Below are 19,887 nucleotides of genomic sequence, written 5' to 3'. Positions count from 1 at the left end.
AAGGAGAAGTTCATCACCCACAAGAATATTCTAGATTTCAAAGCTCAGCATGAGGGACACAATGAACACTGTTTCCTGTGTCTTTCATAGCCATTCACTCTCACTGGAAGAAAAGAGTTTAGAAAAGACTAGTGGGCTCTTTTGGGATAGCCATGGCTGCCACTGACTACCATCCCCAGCATGTGTCATCCACCTCTAATTGTTTTTAGGAACTCCATTAGTACATTGTGTTTTCCTCTCATCTATGAAGAATGCCATAGAAGCCTATTCCTTGGATTGGATTGGATCCCAGGGACTGGAAACCTGAAGGCCATTGGTATGCAGGGTGACCATTAATGGTCTTGTTCTCATTTGGCAAACATTCCCCATAGCCCCAGTCCCAGGCAGAGGTCAAAACCATGTTTAGAATGTATCAGCAGTTTAAGATCACATCACCCCCTACACATACACACACATAAGCACACAACCTTTGTCCAAAAGGAAAACACAAACCCCATATACACTTAGAGAAGTCACATTCTATAAAAACTTTACTGAGTCTGCTGTAGCTTTTTCTCGAATCCTTCACCTAGAGAAAAGAAAATATTTTCCTACATATACTATACTCTCTAAGTCTGACACAAAGCAATTCAAATTCTGACCTTTTTATTTTCAGTGGATCAACTACACAATTTGGGCATACAACATAGAGAGCTATTTACAACATGCAGAAGAAGTTAGGTAGTTATGTAGCAAAGTATGGATCCAGTTTCTTTCTCTGTTATTCTTCCTACAGTTGAAGGTCTTATAAATAGTACATTTAACTTGATGATTTATAGATTTCCCCAGAAGTTGTACTTATGCCAGCATAGGCAAAAAAATAAAGCAGGAGCCACTTCTCATTTAATAGGGGACTTTTGAGATTACAGAGTGTTCCTTGTTGCCTTAAATTTTATTTTTCTAGCTACTGAGGTAGAAATGAGATTTTTGTCAGTCACATATCTTTAATTGTGCATCATGTAAAACAGTTCTTTTTGGCAGCTTGTCATGTTAGCCTCCTCGACTTTAACTCATCAAAAAGGGTGTTTGTGTGTGTGTGTGTGTGTGTGTGTGTGTGTGTGTGTGTGTGTGTGTGAGAGAGAGAGAGAGAGACAGAAAGACAGAGAGACTGAGAGACATACCTGGGGGAGGGAGGTAGCATGGGAGGGGTGGTTGAGTATGCCTTTCCTAAGATGATGATGGGAATATGATTACTTCCCATTCATCCCTGGAGTATGGAAGCTTATTCTTAGATTATCAAATGACCTTTTCCTTACCATACTCCATCACCTTCCTCCCCAATACTCTATCAGATCTGTGACCTCATTGAAGTGAGTATACCCCTCCCCCCCATGAAACAAATAGTAACAGGTCTGTGTCTGCCTATCCTATGTGACTCACCAACTTTTCCTCACGTGAGCTCATCATAGAGACTCCATCCAACATACTAGAAGCTTTCCTCGAGTGTCCTTTATGCTGCTAGTAGACCACTGGAACATGGGAAATGTGTATGATTTACCAACCTTGATCTTGATGGGACTGGCCTGTCTTCTATGCCTATCCTGCAGTACTTTGATGACATTCTTTCCACCACCTGCCCTACATGTAACTCTTTTGAGTCATTACAGATGTCACTTAGGAGCCCTGTCCTGCAAAGTCGCAGGGTTTGGACCAATCAGCCCATTGCCCTCTGCAGGAGCATCTGGAAGACTTTGCTGTTTGAAGGGAATCATTCTTCCCTGTGGCTTATGTGCCAAATAACCTCCATGAGAGTGCTTAGCACCTTTAGTGAGCTTTTATGCCTTACTTGATACTACTAATTAAAGGGTCAAAACAATCTACTAGGTTGATATATCTGTTGAGGAATCTTACATGATTTTCACATGCACGAAGGATACACTTTGTTGGAAGGGGACCTTTAAACCAGAATTTGGCACAAATCAATCAAATGCCATTTTATTGTCAATAGTGATAATAACAAACTAGCATTTACATAGTACTTTAAGGTTTGTAAAGTTATTTACATATGTTATCTCATTTAATATTCACAGCCAGCCTGTACTACTAAATATCCTCATTTTACAGATACAGAAACTGAGGAACAGAGAGGTTAAATGACTTGTCCAAGGTCAGAAAGATAGTAAGGATCCAGGGCAGGATTTGACCTCAAGCCATCCCAGCTCTAGCTCCAGCACTCTCCCCATTCTATTATGTATCTGCCACAAAAATTAGCTAAAAATAAGTGTCATGAGTTCTTACGTTCTCCTTGCTATCTTTCAGTTGGTTCTGTTTCATGATGTAGATTAAAGTAGACTAGAGCTCGCTAAAACCTGGCTGTTTCCTTCTTATTCTCATCTTGTATGCTCTTTACCTGAATGTAGGTTATTCACATACAGTTTTTTACATCTATGGGAAAGTATGCATATGGGTCGACAGCTATTTACATTTTCTCAGTCACCTTTTTTTATCATAATAATAAAGCCTGGGATTTTTTTCCATGTCAGTGATACCTTCCCCTCCTTCAGCTATATTGAGAATTGATCCCTTCATACACTCAGGATTGTGTTGTCTCCAGTATGGCTCTCCTTTGCAGTCTTCTTGGTCCAGTACAGTTGGTTTTCTTCTTTTTTTTTTAAGAAATCGGGGTTAAGTAACTTGCTCAAGGTTACAGGGCCAGTTATTTCTGGGTGTGGTGCTGAGTATCTGAGCTCGGATTTGATCCCCAGGTCATCCCGACACTGGAGCCGGTGCCCTTACTCGCTACAGTTGTTTTTCTATCTTTGTTTCCTTTGATGGCATATCTACTCCCTTAAGTAGCACATCTGGGACTCTGATATTTAGAGTCCAGATGTGATGGCTTTATATCACTTTTGGTGAAAAGACTTAAAACAAATCTTTACAGATCTTTTCCATCTTTCATCTGTTTGATATCCTCCTCTTCGGGTTTCATTTTTTTTTAAATGCCCTGTATATTATGATGTTCAGTTGTGTCTCTTTTCAAGCCTCTCACAAATTTGCTTTTTCTTTCATGGCTACAACATGTCTTATGAGATGACACTTCTTATGATCTTTTTTCTGCTGTGAACTTTTAGAAATGAGTTTATATTCTGAACTGGTATTGCCCTTAGCTTCCCTTGATGTTCCCCTGGCTCTCTATAAGGCAAGTGTGGAGAATTTGTTGCCTGAGGTAATTTTTAGGTTCTTTTATGCTATGCTATTGATAATCAGATAGACTTCTATATGAATTTTGTTCTAATTGGGTGTTGTCTTTTCCTCTATCCATTTACCTTTTTTGAAATTGTTATGTTGTTTTAGCCAGCCAAGTTGGGGTGGTTTTCATGGTATGGCATCTTCCCCTGCCCCATACACAACACACTTTTGTTGTCTTCTGGTTTCCTATCAGTTCTGATCTCTGCTCTAACCAGTTTGACCATACACAGATATCCCACTGAGAAAAAGATCCTCACATTGGTAAGAAGCTATTTCATGCCTTTTAAAATAATATGAATTTCATTCTTGTGATTTTACTTGGTGACTGTCATATCCATACATCTTTGTCTTCTTCTGTTGAAGTATTTGTTATACATTTATGTGAAACTTCAGTGTAGCCCACAAATATTTGTACTCCCTCATTCCTCATGCCCTCACCAAAATGCCCAACTTTTTTATTCCACACCAAACTGCTGCTTGATGGTAAAATGATTTAATATATGCCCCCTCTCCCTATCATCCTGTTTCTACCATTACCACATCTACCACTACTGCTGACTCTGACTTTTATACAGGGCTTTAAAGTTTGCAAAGCACTGTACATACATTATTTGAAGCTTCTTTCCTTTTGCTATAGTCTCTAGAACTTAATCTGACACATACCCAGAGGCCAAGCCAGTGTTTGATGGCTGAACTAGATAGATGTCAAGGGTTCGACCACAGCCTGCACACCATTGTGAGGCCCCACTATCTCCTGGCAGCTGAATTCAGTTCTCAGATCCAAGACACACTGCAGGGAGGAAAATCAAGAACCTGAGTTCTTAACAGGACTTTTTCCTCCTCCTGACCTCCTATTTCCCTGTTGGAAAATAGCACTGCTGAATACCTTCCAGCATGACCAGGGACGGCTTATCCCATCCAGCCTAGCATAGCTCTGTCACCTCAAATGCCTCTAGAACAGTGAGGAATCTTTAATTCAAATCAATTTACCAAGAATTTATTAAATGCCTGGGTGTAGAACTCTGTGCTTGGTACTAGAGGTGAAGTGAACTTTAGATAAATGCAGTCTTGACATTTTTCTTGGCCCTTTTTGGAGTTTTCTTGGTAAAGGTACTTGGGTGGTTTGCCTTTTCTTTCTCCAACTCATTTTAAAGATGAGGAAATGGAGGGAAACAGGACAAAGTAACTTGCCAGGGTCTCTTAGCTTGTAAGTTTCTGAGGCCAGATTTGAACTCACAAAGATGAGTCTTCCTTATTTCAGTCCTGGAACCCTATTTACTGTGCCACCTACCTGCCCCATGATGCCCAGATAACTGTAATACAAAATGATACCATAAGAACATCAGAGAACAAGCACATATACTGCCAGAGACATCCAAGGGGAAAAGAAAAGGTCACAGCCACTTAGAAAGATCAAAGAGTGGGAGGCGGACCCCATGGCATGCAGAGAGAGGCAGGCCAGGCCGCCGTGGTGTGCAGAGGCAGGCCGGAACCAGGCCTGATAAACTTGGCAGCAAGCTGTCCCACAAACCACAAGGGACATTGCCAGGCCTATCAACAAAGGTCTGGGACTGGATGGAGCAGGGTAAGAATCAAATGCAGGGCCCTTGACAGGGACAGCAAATACTCCTGTAACTATCAATCCACAGCCCAGAAATTTAAAAAGCCCCTATTTGGACCTCCAGGAACCAGGATGGGAGAGTGAATCCCAGCTGCTCCAACCCCCTCCCCCCCCCCACCCCCCTCACAAAAAAAAAAAAAAAACCATAGTAATTATTGCCCCAGGGCAAACCCTAAACAATAAAGGCTGGGGAACCCTAGAGGAAGGGCGTGGCTAGGGTCCTGCCTCAAAATGGGTAGAAAACAGACTGCAAAGACAAAGACTCTGGGGTCCTGCTATCTTCAGAGGGAGGAACTAAATTCAGAGGGAGACAGTGGTGACTCCACACCCACAGCTGAAGCATCATAAAGGAACTGGTCTCAAGCACCAAAGCTTTCCTAGATGAGCTCAAAAGGGACTTTGAAAACCAAATGAGAGAGATAGAAGACAAAATGAATAATTCTCTTAAAAGCAAAATTAGAAAAACATTACAATGAAGAAAACAGCTCCTTAAATAGAAAAAATGTGTGATGTGGAAAAGGAGCTCCAAAATCTAACCAGGGAAAATAATTCACTAAAAACTAGAATCAACCAATTTGAAGAAAATAACTCTGTGAGGAACCAAGAATTAATCAAACAAAACATCAAGAATGAAAAATCAGAAAAAGAGGAAAAATAACTGACCTGGAAAACAGATCCAGGAGAGAGAATCTGAGAATCATAAGCCTACCAGAAAATCAAGATGAAAAAATGAGCCTGGACAACATCCTCCAAGAGTTCATCAAGGAAAACTACCCTGAGATACTTGAACCTGAGGGTAAAATAGAAATGGAGAAAATCCACCAGACATCTCCTGAAAGAGATCCCAAACTGAAAAGTCCTGGAAATGTGGCCAAACTCAAGAACTACCAGGTAAAAGAGAAAATACTTCAAGCAGTCAGAAAAAAACAATTCAAATATCAGGTAACCACAGTGAGGATTGTATAGGATTTGGCAACCTCTACACTGAAAGATCGGAGGCAGTGGAATGCAATTTTTCACAAGGCAAAAGAGCTCGGGCTACAACCAAGGATCACCTACACAGCAAAACTGAACATATTCTTCCAGGCAAGGAGATAGTCATTCATTGACATAACAGATTTCCAGACCTTCCTGATGAAAAAGCCAGAGCTCAGTTACGAGACGCAAGACAGACACAGAAAGGTAAACGAGGAAAACACCACACACACACACACACACACACACACACACACACACACACACACTCCCTGTTATTTAATAAGAGCAAACTGTTTATAGACAAGTAGAGGGTATGAGTATAAATTACACAAAATGATGATAAAAAAAAACCTTATTAAGGGCTAGAAAGGGACTTCAATGGAAGAAGAGGAATGAATGAAGTGGAAAAGGGTAAATTATGCCACATAAAGAGGCATAAAAACAATATAGCAGAGGGAAAGAAGGGAGGGAGATGAGTAGTATATGAGCTTTCCCCTCATTAGTTCTAGTGCAAGGAGGGAATAACAAAACCAGTTAAGAATAGGCCTCTAGGAGAAGAGATACAAAACATATACTAACAGAGGGAAAGAGGGGAGGGGGAGGAGCTTTGCATGAGATTTGTTCCTGTCACTCTTGGTGTGAAGAAGAAAGAATATACTACATTAAGTATAAAAATATCCTACAGGCAGTAGGAGGGGGAAAGGGCTACAAAAGCAGGGGTGGTTAGAAGACAGGGAAGAAGTAAGGGGAGGAAAAGGGAGTGAGGCTGAGAAGAAGTGAATACTGAGGGAGGTGGTGGTCAAAAGGAAAGCTATTAATGAGGGGAAGGGAGAAAGGGAGAAAAAATATAAGCATAAACAGAGGAGGGAATAGGATGGTGGAAAAGAAACAAATAGTAATCATAACTGTGAATGTGAAAGGAATTAGCTCTCCCATAAAACAGAGGTGGATAGCAGAATGGATTAAAAACCATAATCCTACAATATGCTGTTTACAAGAAACACATCTGAAACAGAGGGATACACACTGTGTAAAGGTAAAAGGCTGGAGTAAAATATATCATGCCTCAGCTGAAGTAAAAAAAGCAGGGGTAGCAATCCTTAACTCAGATAAAGCAAAAGTAAAAATTGATCTAATTAAAAGAGATAAGGTAGGAAATTATATCCTGCTAAAAGGCACCATCGAGAATGAAGCAATATCATTACTTAACACATATGCACCAAGTGGTAAAGCATCCAAATTCTTAGAGGAGAAGGCAAGGGAATTAGAGGAAGAAATGGATAGCAAAACTATACTGCTGGGGGACCTTAATCTCCCCCTCTCTGAACTTGATGAATCCAACCTCAAAATAAACAAGAAAGAAGTTAAGGAGGTGAATAGAATTTTAGAGAGGGTAGGTATGATAGATCTCTGGAGAAAACTGAAAGAGGATAAAAAGGGATGTACCTTCTTCTCAGCAGTACATGGCACATACACAAAAACTGACCATGTACTAGGACATAAAAACCTCACAATTCAGTACAGGAAGGCAGAAATATTAAATGCATCATTCTCGATCATGATACAATAAAAATCATATGCAATAAAAGGCCATGGAAAGACAGACTAAAAACTAATTGGTACCTAAACAATTTAATCCTAAAGAATGAGTGGATCAAACAAGAAATCATAGAAAAAACCAGTAACTTCATTCAAGAGAATGACAATAATAAGACAACATACCAAAATTTGTGTAATGCAGCAAAGGCAGTCCTTAGGGGAAGTTTTATATCCCTGAGCCCATACATGAATAAATTAGAGAAAAAGGAGGTCAATGAATTGGGTATGCAATTGAAAAAGCTAGAAAAAGAACAAATTGAAAATCCCCAATTAAATACTAAATTAGAAATGCTGAAAACCAAGGGAGAGATTAATAAAACTGAAATTAAGAAAACTATTGAATAAATAAATAAAACTAAGAGCTGGTTTTATGAAAAAAAAAACAATAAAAATGATAGACCCTTAGTCAACATGATAAAAAAAAGAAAGAAGAAAATCAAATTATGAGTATCAAAAATAAAAAGGGTGAATCTACCACCTATGAAGAGGAAATTAAAACGATAATTAGGAATTATTTTGCCCAATTGTATGCACATAAATTTTACAATCTTAGAGAAAAGGATGAATATTTACAAAAATATAAGTTGTGCAGATTAACTGAAGAGGAAGTAAATTACTTAAATAACCCCGTCTCAGAAAAAGAAATCGAACAAGTCATCAGTGAACTCTCTAGGAAAAAATCTCCAGGGCCAGACGGATTTACTAGTGAATTCTATCAAACATTTAAAGAACAATTGATTCCAATACTCTACAAACTATTTGGGAAAATTAGTGGAGTCCTACGGAATTCTTTTTATGACACAAATATGGTACTGACACCTAAATCAGGAAGAGATAAAACAGAGAAAGAAAATTATAGACCAATTTCCTTCATAAATATAGATGCAAAAATTTTAAATAAAATATTAGCAAAAAGACTACAGCAACTTATCTCAAGAATAATACACTTTGATCAGGTGGGCCTTATTCCAGGAATGCAAGGATGGTTTAATATTAGGAAAACCATCAGTATAATTGATCATATCAACAATAAAACTAGCAAAAACCACATGATTATCTCAATAGATGCAGAAAAGGCTTCTGACAAAATACAACATCCATTCCTATTAAAAACACTAGAAAGTATAAGAATAAATGGAGCCTTCCTTAAAATAATAGGTAGCATCTATTTAAAGCCATCAGCAAATATTATATTTACTAGGGATAAGCTAGAAGCATTTCCAGTAAGATCAGAGGTGAAACAAGGGTGTCCACTATCACCCCTCTTATTCAATCTGGTACTAGAAATGTTAGCAGTAGCAATTAGAGAAGAAAAAGAAATCAAAGGAATCAATTTAGGCAAAGAAGAGACCAAGCTATCACTCTCTGTAGATGATATGATGATATACTTAGAGAATCCTAGAGAATCAAGTAAAAAACTACTTGAGACAATAAATAAATTTGGCAAAGTTGCAGGATATAAAATAAACCCACAAAAATCCTCGCCATTCCTGTATACTTGTAATGAAATCCAACAGCAAGAGATAGAAAGAGAAATCCCATTTAAAGTTACTGTAGACATTATAAAATATTTGGTGATCTACCTGCCAAAACAAACCCAGGACCTATATGAACACAACTACAAAAATACTTTTCACACAAATAAAGTCAGATCTAACTAACTGGAAAGATATCAGTTTCTCATGGCTAGGTCCAGCTAATATAATAAAAATGAAAATTTTAACAAAATTAAATTATATATTTAGTGCCATACCAATCAATTTACCAAAAAACTACTTTATAGAGCTAGAAAAAATAGTAACAAAATTCATTTGGAAGAACAAAAGGTCTAGAATATCAAGGGAATTAATGAAAAGAAATGCTAGGGATGGTGGACTAGCCATACCAGATTTTAATCTGTACTACAAAGCAGCAGTCCTTAAAACTACTTGGTACTGACTGATGAATAGAGTAGTGGATCAATGGAATAGATTGGGTACATGAGACTCAGCATTCAATGACTATAGTAATCTACTGTTTGATAAACCCAAAGACCCCAGCTTTGGGATAAGAACTCACTGTTTGACATAAACTGTTGGGAAAACTGGAATATAGTATGGCAGAATCTAACACCATATACCAAAATCAAGTCTAAATGGGTGCATGATCTAGGTATAAAGGCTGATACTATAAGCAATCTGGGAAAGCAAGGAATAGTTTACCTGTCAGATTTGTGGAGAGGGGAAGACTTCATGATCAAACAAGAATTAGAGAGCATTATAAAATGCAAAATGGATAATTTTGATTACATTAAATTGAAAAGCTTCTGTACAAACAAAGCCAATGTGACCAGGATTAGGAGGGAAGTGGAAAATTGGGAAAGAATTTTTATAACCTATGTCTCTGATAAAGGACTCATTTCTAAAATATACAGAGAATTGAGTCAAATCTATAAGAATAAAAGTCATTCCCCAATTGATAAATAGTCAAAAGATATGAACAGGCAGTTTTCAGAGGAAGAAATTAAAGACATTTATAAGCATATGAAAAAATGCTCTAAATCACCACTGATTAGAGAAATGAAAATGAAAAAAACTATGAGGTACCACATCTCACCAGTCAGATTGGCTAAGATGACAAAACAGGAAAATGACAAATGCTGGAGAGGATGTGGACAAATCAGAACACTAATGTATTGTTGGTGGAGCTGTGAACTGATCCAGCCATTCTGGAGAGCAATCTGGAATTATGCCCAAAGGGCTATAATTAATTTCATACCCTTTGACCCAGCAATACCACTTCAAGGGTTGTATCCCAAAGAGATCATAGAAGTGGGAGGAAGATCCATATGTACAAAAATATTTATATCAACTCTTTTTGTGGTGGCAATGAATTGGAAATTAAGGGGGTACCCATCAATTGGGGAATGGCTGAACAAGTTGTGGTATATACATGTAATGGAATGCTATTGTGATATAAAAAATGAGGAGCAGATGGACTTCATATTTACCTAGAGAGGCTTATACAAACTGACGCTGAGTGAGAAGAGTAGAGCCAGGAGAAATTTGTATACAATTACAAACACAACGTATGCGTGACGACCAACTTTGATAGACTAGACTCTTCTCAGCAATTCAAGGTTATATGTCAACCCCAAAAGTCTCATGATGGAGAGAGATGTCTATATCCAGAGAAAGAACTGAGCTTGAATCCAGATTCAAGCAAACTACCAGCTCTTTTTGTTTTTCTTGGTTTTGTTTCTTCTTTCGCATTGTTCATTCCATCTGATGTAATCCTTATTTATGACCTGACTAATGTCTAATGTGAAAGTATTTGCAGATACTATACTTGATTGTATGCTGCTGTGGGGGGGGGGGAAGGAAGAGAAAATTTGAAACTCAAAGAATTGTGGAAATGAATCTTGTAAACTAAAAGTAAACAAACTAATAAAGACGAACAAAAAATTTTTAAAAATGAAACATCAGAGAAACCTTCCTGGAGGAGGCTGCCTTGAAACTGGGCTTAAAAGGAGGAGTAGGGCTCCAGAGTCAGAAGGTGGACAGGAAGAGCAATCCAGGCCCAGGGAACAAAAGGAATAACGGCACAGAGGTGGGAAAACCAAGGAACCAGTACAGGCCAGTACAGAGTGCTCCATGATGGAGTGTAGAGTACATGGACAGGACAGTATCTAGGAGATGGGCTGGAGAGGCCTGAATGCCAAGGCACAATTGCTTCTTCCACGCGTGCTTTTGTTTTTAAAATTTTTATTGATATTTTGTGTCTTATATCACCAGTTGTTTCATGTAGCTCTCCCTTCCCCCTCCCAGAGAGTCACCTGATAAGACAAATGGTATTTATTCAAGAGAAGAAAAAAGTCAGCACAACTGATCATTGCATTAAAAAAGTCTGAAACCATTGGCATTGCGTAGCACCTGTGGAGCTCCCATCTGTATAAAGGGGTGTGTTGGGGGTACATTCTCCTATCCCTCCATTCAAATTCTGTTTGATCTTAATAACAGTTATATTAACTTTTTTTGGAGGCGATCATGGTTAAGTGACTTGTCCAGGGTCACACAGCTATTAAGTGTCTGAGGCCAAATTTGAACTCAGATCCCCGACTCCAGGGCTACACCACCTAGCTACCATTTGTTCCATATACTTTTCATATTTTGTTATGTCACTGTTCTTTCCATTTACATGGCTGTAATTTTGTAAATCGTTTCCTTGTAGCTGCTTACATTACTCTGCCATAGATCATAGATCTTTTCCTGTCACTCCTTCTTAGCTTTCTATGAGGACACATAACTGATAGTTCGAAGAAGCTGTTTCTCCCCATAAAGGTAAATGGACGACTTAGTCTCTGCCCTTCCCTTGTGGCGTTGATAAGAGGAAAGGCAACCTCTTGCAAGCTAATGCAGAAAATTAAAGGGATTAAGACCTTTCCTTGGCCTTCTCAGGGGACTGAGGTGCTGCCCAGGAAGTCGGGAGCAGGAGCATCAGACTGACCTGTCTTGCCCCAACAGACTCAAGCTGCTGTGGAAGGGAATGCTTCCGGGCAGTCCGAGAAAACTTCTCCAACTTCTCCCCAGAGGGGTCACCGTTTTCTACCGTCAGCTCATCATCTTCTCCAACCGATTCTAGACGAGGCGCACCTCCTGGAAAGAGCAGGGAAAAAGATGTTTTTATACTTATAACAGTAATTGAGGGGAGGGGGGCAGGCAATCAGAGTGAAATGACTTGCTCAGGGTCACACAGCTAGTGAGTGCTTGAGGCCAGATTTGAACTCATCATCTCCTGACTCCAGGGCTGGTTGCTGCTTTATTCAATTCACCACCTAGCTGCCCCTGCTTAAGATTTTCAAAGGGTTTTAAACCATGTTCTCACTTGGTCCTCACAATAACTTTCTGAGGTAGGTGCTATTTTTGCCCCTCTTTTACATATATGGAAACTGAGGCTGAGAAAGTTTAAATACCATGTCCTGTAGTAAATAACAATCTGAACCATGGCTCAAGCCCATGTCTTCCTGACTCTAAAGCCAGTGTTCTATTCACTGTACACACACGGCTTCCCCAAGACCCAGGCATCAGTTGGTCAAGAAGACGTCCATGCAGTTGTCATAAGGCAGAGACTGGCTCAGTTGCTTAGTGCCTTGAGGGCAACAAGGTACTGCATTTATCACTCAGTTACCCACTGAGATCTCCACCTATTCTCCATGTCTTGTGACCATTAATGCCAGACTTTGAAGAAATCTCTTTATTCTAAAGACATCTACAGAATGACTCAGTTGGTTGAGTGAATAAAACTGAGTATTTTGAGATAAGCAGTGTGTACATTTGTTCCAAACTGAGAGTTATGACATAGCAGCTGTTGATAATGCAATAAATAATGGCATGATAGTTCACAGCAGATGGATTTAGCAGCTGGTTTTAAATTGCCTCAAGATATATACCTTTCTTTCTTGTAGGACTAAAATGTTAAATAGTGGATTCCCACTGTCAGGAACAGATATGTAAAAATGAAAGGATCTTTTCATTTCCATGTGCATAACCTCCCCTTAAAGAAATCTATTGAAAATATTTAAATACTCATTCAGACCATTTAACATTTACGGAACACTACCTGCTAATTCAGAAAATTATAAATTTTAGGTGTTAGAATGCTGTAGGTACATTTCTCATAATATCCAAAGATTTGACAATTTGGCAAAATCTTTTAGACTGAATTCAAAAGATAGATCTTATAATTTAAATGGCGATACTGGTTCATTTGCAGATGGGCATGGCAATCTGCAGATGGGCCATAGTACCCTTAGCTGAGCAACATTAAAAACCATCAGCTGTGGGCTTTGACTTCAGGTAAACACAAGACATAGGTCGCCATTCATTGAGAAATGACTAAACAGATTGTGGCAAATAAAAGAACTGGAATTTATTACTGAAAGAAATCATAAATAAGAATAATTAAGTAAGAGAAGCAAGGTAAGACATTGAGCTGATTCATAGTAAAGCAAGTAGAAACAGGAAGACATTATGACTTCACAATGACTACAATGTAAACAGAATAGTAAGATGAAACTAAGATTAGTCCTGAAGAACAGCTGTATAAAAATGAACCTCCTTCCTTTTTTTGCAGGAAAAAAAATGAGAAAGGAAGCAGACCAGCTTTAGAAAGGCTCACCCAAGATAAAAACTTCATTATTTTTTCCCCCTCTACCTAGCTTGTCAAAGCCAAGATGTCAAAACCTGAATGTCTCAGAAGTACTTTTTAGAAGTTTTCATTCAAGGGGAGGCTAGGTGGTACAGTGAATAGAGCACTGGCCCTGGAGTCAGGAGGACCTGAGTTCAAATACAGCCTTAGACTCAACACTTACTAGCCATGTGACCTTAGGCAAATCATTTAAGCCCAACTACCCTAACTTTTCATTCAATTCAAAAGCATTTAGGAAGGACTTCCTAAGTAGAAGATACTGTGTTGGGTGCAGTTTACAAATAGAGATACCAATGTAGGAATTAGGCCAGTGTATCAACACCCTGGCCCATTCTCATTTTGGCATATCTATCTTTAAACTGCTGATTTCTCCATGTGGACCAAAACAAGCAAGACAAAAGAGCAAAGACAATTGTTTTCCTTCAGAGGTGTCAAGAAAGCAATCCCCAATCCTTTTGTTCATAATTTTCAGTTTCAAATATTTGTAGGGTGCTGCCAACCCATGTGGAGGTTGTTTGACTTTAACTATGTCCTACGGGGAATGTAAAACTACGTGCAGGTATAAAGTAGATGATTTCAGTGGTGTATGGATACAAGATATTTTTCTCATTGCTAGACTGCTTAAGACCCTCCTTTTTGTTCTGCCTCTCCCTTATTAAAGAGTGGGTCTCCTCCTGTTTCCCAGGCTGGAAATGCAGTGGGTCACTTACTAGTCCATTATCACTGTTGAAATTGATTCCCTGATCAACACAGAAGCAATTTCAACGGTTTTGTTTTTTCTTTCCACACACATTGCCATAGTCAGTATATACATGTAGATATGTATGATGCATGCATATATGTTTGTATATGTATATACAGTCTTCCTTATTCTGCTTACTTCGACATCAGTTCTTGTGTTTTCCCATGCTTCTCTACAGAGAGCTAAGTGGCACAGTGTACTGGGTATCAGGTCTGGAAGAGCTGATTTCAAATGTAGCCTAAAACACTAGCTTTGTGACCCTGGTCAAGTAATTGAACTTCTGACTGCCTCAGTTTCCTAAAGTGTAAAGCAGTAATAATAATAATGTGCCTCATACGTTGAGGATCAGATGATATAATATTTGTAAAGTTCTTAACACCATGCCTGGCACATAGGAGACACTTACAAAATGCTTATTCCTCTTCCCTTCTCTGCACTGATCATATTATTTCTTACAATACAATAATGGTCTAATGCATGGTATAGAAATACCATCACATGTCTACAGTCATTCACCAGTCAATGGTTTTCCAGTTCTTTGTTACTACAAAATGAATAATTTGGTGTATGTGGTAACTCTCTTTTTGTCACTCGCTTCTTGGGGGCATATATGCCTAGCAGAGAGAAATCTGGGACAAAGGATATGTACAGTTCAGTCAATTTCTTATCAGGATCCCCAAATGCTTTACAGAATAGCTGGATCAATTTATAGTTTCACCAGCCTTACTGGATCCGTCTTCTGACAACCTTTTTAACACTGACAATTCCTTTCGTATGTCATCTTTGCTCATTTTTTTAGTATGAGATATCTAAATGGTATTGATGTGCATTTTTCTTAAGACTAATGGTTTGAGTTGATCTTTCATACAGTTGTTATTAGTTTCCAAAATTTTTCTTCAAATGCTTTATTAACTTCAGATTTACATCATTCATTTCCGCCAGCTTTTGAGTTACATATTTTCTTCCTGTTTTTCCCCTACCCCCCCCAAAATAGCAGTACCACAGGATAACCCCTCCTCCACTCTGCTCCCTCCCATATTTTCTCCCATATCCCTTTCAAATTTTCCAGTAGATCTCTATGCCCCAGTGCCTGTATATCTTATTTCCCAATTACATGTAAAAGAGTATTGATAACAGTGTGTGTATATATATATATATATATATATATACACACACACATATATATGTATATACATACATATTTGAATATTTGATTTTAAAACTTTGAATTCCAGATTCATTCCCTTCCTCCCTTGTCTCCCACCCACTGGAAGATAAGCAGTTCAGTACAGGATGCACAAGTGTGGCTAATGTAAAACAATAACATAGTAGACATATTGTAAAAGACTGACTATATTTCCCTCCCTCCTATCCCACCTCCCACTTGTTCTATTCTCTACTTTGATCCCGTCCCTTTTCAAAAGTGGGTGCTTCCAACTTCCCTCCCCCCCAGCCTGCCCTCCTTTCCATCATTCCCCTCTCATCCCCTTCCCCCCTATTCTCCTGTAGGGTGAGATACCCTATTTAGTATGTATTTCATTCCCTCCTCAAGCCAAATTCAATGGGAATAAGGTTGACCTATTCCCTTTTGCCTTCCTATTCTTCCCCTCCATTGTAACCATTCCCCCTTGCCTCTTCTGTATGAGATAGTTTACCCCATTTTGCCTCTCCTTATCTCCTCTCATTATATTCCTTTCTCACCTCTTCATTTCACCTTTTAAGTATCATCCCTTCCTATTAACTTGGTCCTGTGCCCTCCATCTATGTATACCTGTAAACATATATACACACATTCACATATGTATTCATATGTCCATATACCCTCATATATAGACATATGTGTATGTGTGTATATACATATATATATATATACATATTTCTATTCCCTTCAATTACTGAGAAAAGTTTCATAAGTTATAATTATTGTTTTTCCAGGTAGGAATGTTAATAGTTCAACTTTGATAAATTCCTTATGATTTCTTTTCCCTGTTTACCTTCTCATGCTCCTCTTGCTTCTTGTATCTGAATGTCAAATTTTCTGTTCAACTCTGCTTTTTTCATCAAGAATGCTTGAAAGTCCTCTATTCCACTGAATGACCATATTTTCCCCTGAAACATGATACTCAGTTTTGCTGGGTAGGTGACTCTTGGTTTTAATCCCAGCTCCTTTGACCTCCGGAATATCATATTCCAAGCCCTTCGATGCCTCAGTGTAGAAGCTGCCAGATCCTGGGTTATCCTGATTGTGTTTCCACAATATTCAAACTGTTTCTTCCTGGCTGCTTGTAATATTCTCTCCTTAATCTGGGAATTCTGGAACCTGGCTATAATATTCCTAGGAGTTTTCTTTTGGGGATCCTTTTCAGGAGGTGATCGGTGGATTCTTTCAACCTCTATTTTGCCCTGTGGATTCTAAAACATCAGGGCAGTTTTCTTTGAGAACTTCCTGGAGGATAAGTTCTAGGTTCTTACTTTGATCATGGCTTTAAGGTAGTCCAATAATTTTTAAATTATCTCTCCTGGATCTATTTTGCAGGTCAGTGGTTTTTCCCATGAGACATTTCACATTGCCTTCTATTCTTTCATTTGCTTGGATTTGTTTAACAGCATCTTGATTTCTCATAAAGTCATTAGCTTCCATTTGCTCCAGTCTAATTCTGAAGCCATGATTCTCCTCATTGAGCTTTTGAGATTCTTTTTCCATTTGGCAAATTCAACTTTTTAAGGCATTCTTCTCCTCATTGCCTTTTTGAGCCTCTTTTGCCATTTGAGTCAGTCTGTTTTTTAAAGTGTTATTTTCCTCAGTCACACTGTTGACTCTCATTTCATAATTTTCTTGCATTGTTCTCATTTCTCTTCCCAATTTTTCCTCCACTTCTCTTATCTGCTTCTTAAGGTCCTTTATGGCTTGTAACCAGCTCGTATTTTCCTTTGAAGCTTTTGGTGCAGGAGTTCTGACTTCACTGTCTTCTTCCTGTTCCATGCTTTGCTCCTTTTTATCTCCAAAATAGGAATGTAATGTTGGAATCTTCTGTCTGCTTTGTTTCCTTTGCCTGGTCATGTCGCCCCTCAGTCACTTGACCCCTGGGCTTTTTGCCACAGTAGGACTCTGCCACCAGACAGGGGAGCTTTCGTCCCAAATGCTGGGGTTTTCTCATTTGCTGAAGGTATTAGATGGGTACCCTCTCTGAGGTCTCCACAAGCTCTGGCAAGCTGGGCACACACCCCAGGACCTCCACCCTAGACTGCAATCCAGATCCAAGCAGGTTAAAGCAAGAGCCATTACCCCTCAGACTGGTGGTTGGTCCCCCTACACTCTACAGGCCAGGAGCTGAAGCTGCCATGTGGCGCTGGCTGGCTGTGCCCAGGTCTCAGTGGCTTCTCGCCCCAGGGGGCAAAAGCCACACTCTCCCACTTACTGGTCCCAAAGTCCAGACTGCACTGACCTCTCACTTTGTCCTTCGCATCTATGTATTGATAAATCTAGAAATGGCCACAGCTGCTGGTGATCTGGAGTCCCTCTAGCCACGTTGGTCAGGCCCGCCCTGGGGCTAAAGCTTTGGAGTGGGGCTGGGCTCTGCTCCCAGAGTGCTGTGCTGGCTGATTCCTGCTGGCCTGCCAGGCTGTCCTCAGTGGGAGGTTGGCTTCTCTGTGTCATTTTGTGGGTTCTGCAACTCCAAAGTTTGTTTAGAGTCCCCTTTTTTACATAGATTGGGGAAGGTGGAGGCAGGAGCAGCGGGGAGGTCCTGCTTCTACTCCCTCCAAAATTTCTAAAAACTATTTGTTAGTATCCTTCACCCAGTTATTTAAAGGAAAATAGTTTTCAACCCTGTACATTTTTATTAGTTTTCTACATATTTTGGCTATCAAACCCTTATCAGAGATATTTGATATTAAAAAACTTCCCCCCACAGTGGACCATTTCCCTCTTAGTTAATTTCATTTGCAGAAATTTTTTTTGAAATTTCATGTAATCATAGTTATAGGTTTTATCTTTTGTGATCACCTTTAGCTTTTAATTGGTTAAGAATTCACCCCCCTAGTTATGGCCACCGAAAAATGCCTCTTCTGCTTCCTTTCTCATTTTTTTTTCTGCAAAAAAAAAAGGAAGGAGGTTCATTTTTATACAACTGTTCTTCAGGACTAATCTTAGTTTCATCATATTGTTCTGTTTACATTGTAGTCCTTGTGAAATCATGATGTCTTCCTGTTTCTACTTGCCTTACTGCGAATCAGTTCAATGTCTTTCCGTGCTTCTCTTAATTCTTCATATTTATAATTTCTTTTAGTAATTATATAATTTCTTTCAGTAATAAATTCCATTACTTTCATTTACCACAATCTATTTAGTAATTTCCCAAGTAATGGTCACCTATGTCTTTATTTTCTTATAAAAGTATTTCAGATGAATCCATAAAAGCATTGCCAGATACTAACATTCAAAGATCTAATTTTCCTCTGCGGTCAAAGAGACCTTTGCATTTCAGAAAGCAGTAAGAACATGACCCAGAGCATTTAAACTTGCTAAATTGAGAATACAATAATATCTAGGGCAGTTTTTCTTAGCTTCAAGGAGAGTTACTAAATATAAGAAACATTAGGCTTTGACTTAGGAAATATTTTCTCTAACTGAATCTGTTGACTGGAAAACATTTTTTTAGGGAAGCAGTAAGTACTAGAATGCTTGGGTCATTTCATAACCAGTCTCAGCAAAACACTTAGGATATATGACAGCAACCACCTCTCACCCATCAATTCTTTAAATCATCACTGCTAGTATTTCTCTTTCCAGATATAACTACCAGCATGAAAATATAGGGCCACAGTATCATAAAATGACTTGGAGGAAGGAAGACCCAAGTTCAAATTATGACACTGACATTCACTAGCTGTGCAAATCTGAGCAACTCATGAAACTTTTCTGAGCCTCAGTTTCCTTATCTGTAAAATGTGGATACTAATAATTTTTAAGCACTGAGCTTCAAAAAGTAGTTGTGAGACTCAAATGAGATCATGTGTTAAAGGACCAAAAAATAAAAAACTACACCAAACCCAAATTTTAATTGAGTTGCAGTTATTATTTATGAATTGCAATTATTATTAGCATTTCACCCAATCTTTCCACTTTGCGGATGAGAAAACTGAGGCCAAGGGATTTTCTCAAGGTCATACAGCCAGAAAGTATCAGAGTTGTTGCAAAAATTAAGGACTTTTGAGTCCAATTCCATTCCTTTATTGCCTCCCCAGGAAAACCTCTTTAAAGGAGACAAGGGAAGCCAAGAAATAATCAGAGGATACCTCAATGAGGATGAATATCTGTGTGCTTCACTTTGAGAAAACCCAATACATGAAAAGCCCAAACTTAAAAAGCAGATCAATTAGATAGCGTTCATGATGGATGGTCCTATATTGAAATGACTTGGAACCAAACCCTTTTCACAATAATAGATAAAGGAGAAAACTCTTGAGCATTGCACTTCTGGCCCTCCGCAATCTAGTCCTAAACTCCCTTTCCAGTCTCAAATCCTGCTCC

General features: G+C 38.8%; 1 protein-coding gene and 1 long non-coding RNA gene across 5 annotated transcripts in view; both read right to left on the bottom strand.

The window, feature by feature from the left end:
* Positions 1 to 19,887, bottom strand: part of LOC138171490 (PDZ domain-containing protein 2-like) — a 539,177-nt gene that overhangs the window by 72,140 nt on the left and 447,150 nt on the right. For all 4 annotated transcript variants that reach the window (XM_069101003.1, XM_069101012.1, XM_069101022.1 and 1 more), the window contains one exon: positions 11,912 to 12,060. In XM_069101003.1, coding sequence (XP_068957104.1) covers positions 11,912 to 12,060 — 149 coding nt within the window. The remainder of the gene's footprint in view (positions 1 to 11,911; positions 12,061 to 19,887) is intronic.
* LOC138171518 (uncharacterized) overlaps positions 1 to 19,887 on the bottom strand; it is a 579,386-nt gene that overhangs the window by 125,930 nt on the left and 433,569 nt on the right. The window lies entirely within an intron of this gene.

The sequence above is a fragment of the Petaurus breviceps genome, unplaced genomic scaffold, assembly GCF_028583685.1.
Source record: "Petaurus breviceps papuanus isolate PSGF00001 unplaced genomic scaffold, PetGlider_PUasm1.0 128, whole genome shotgun sequence".
Lineage (NCBI taxonomy): Eukaryota > Metazoa > Chordata > Mammalia > Diprotodontia > Petauridae > Petaurus > Petaurus breviceps.
The sequence above is the reverse complement of the archived record's forward strand: the minus strand, read 5'-3'. Positions and strand labels throughout refer to the sequence as shown.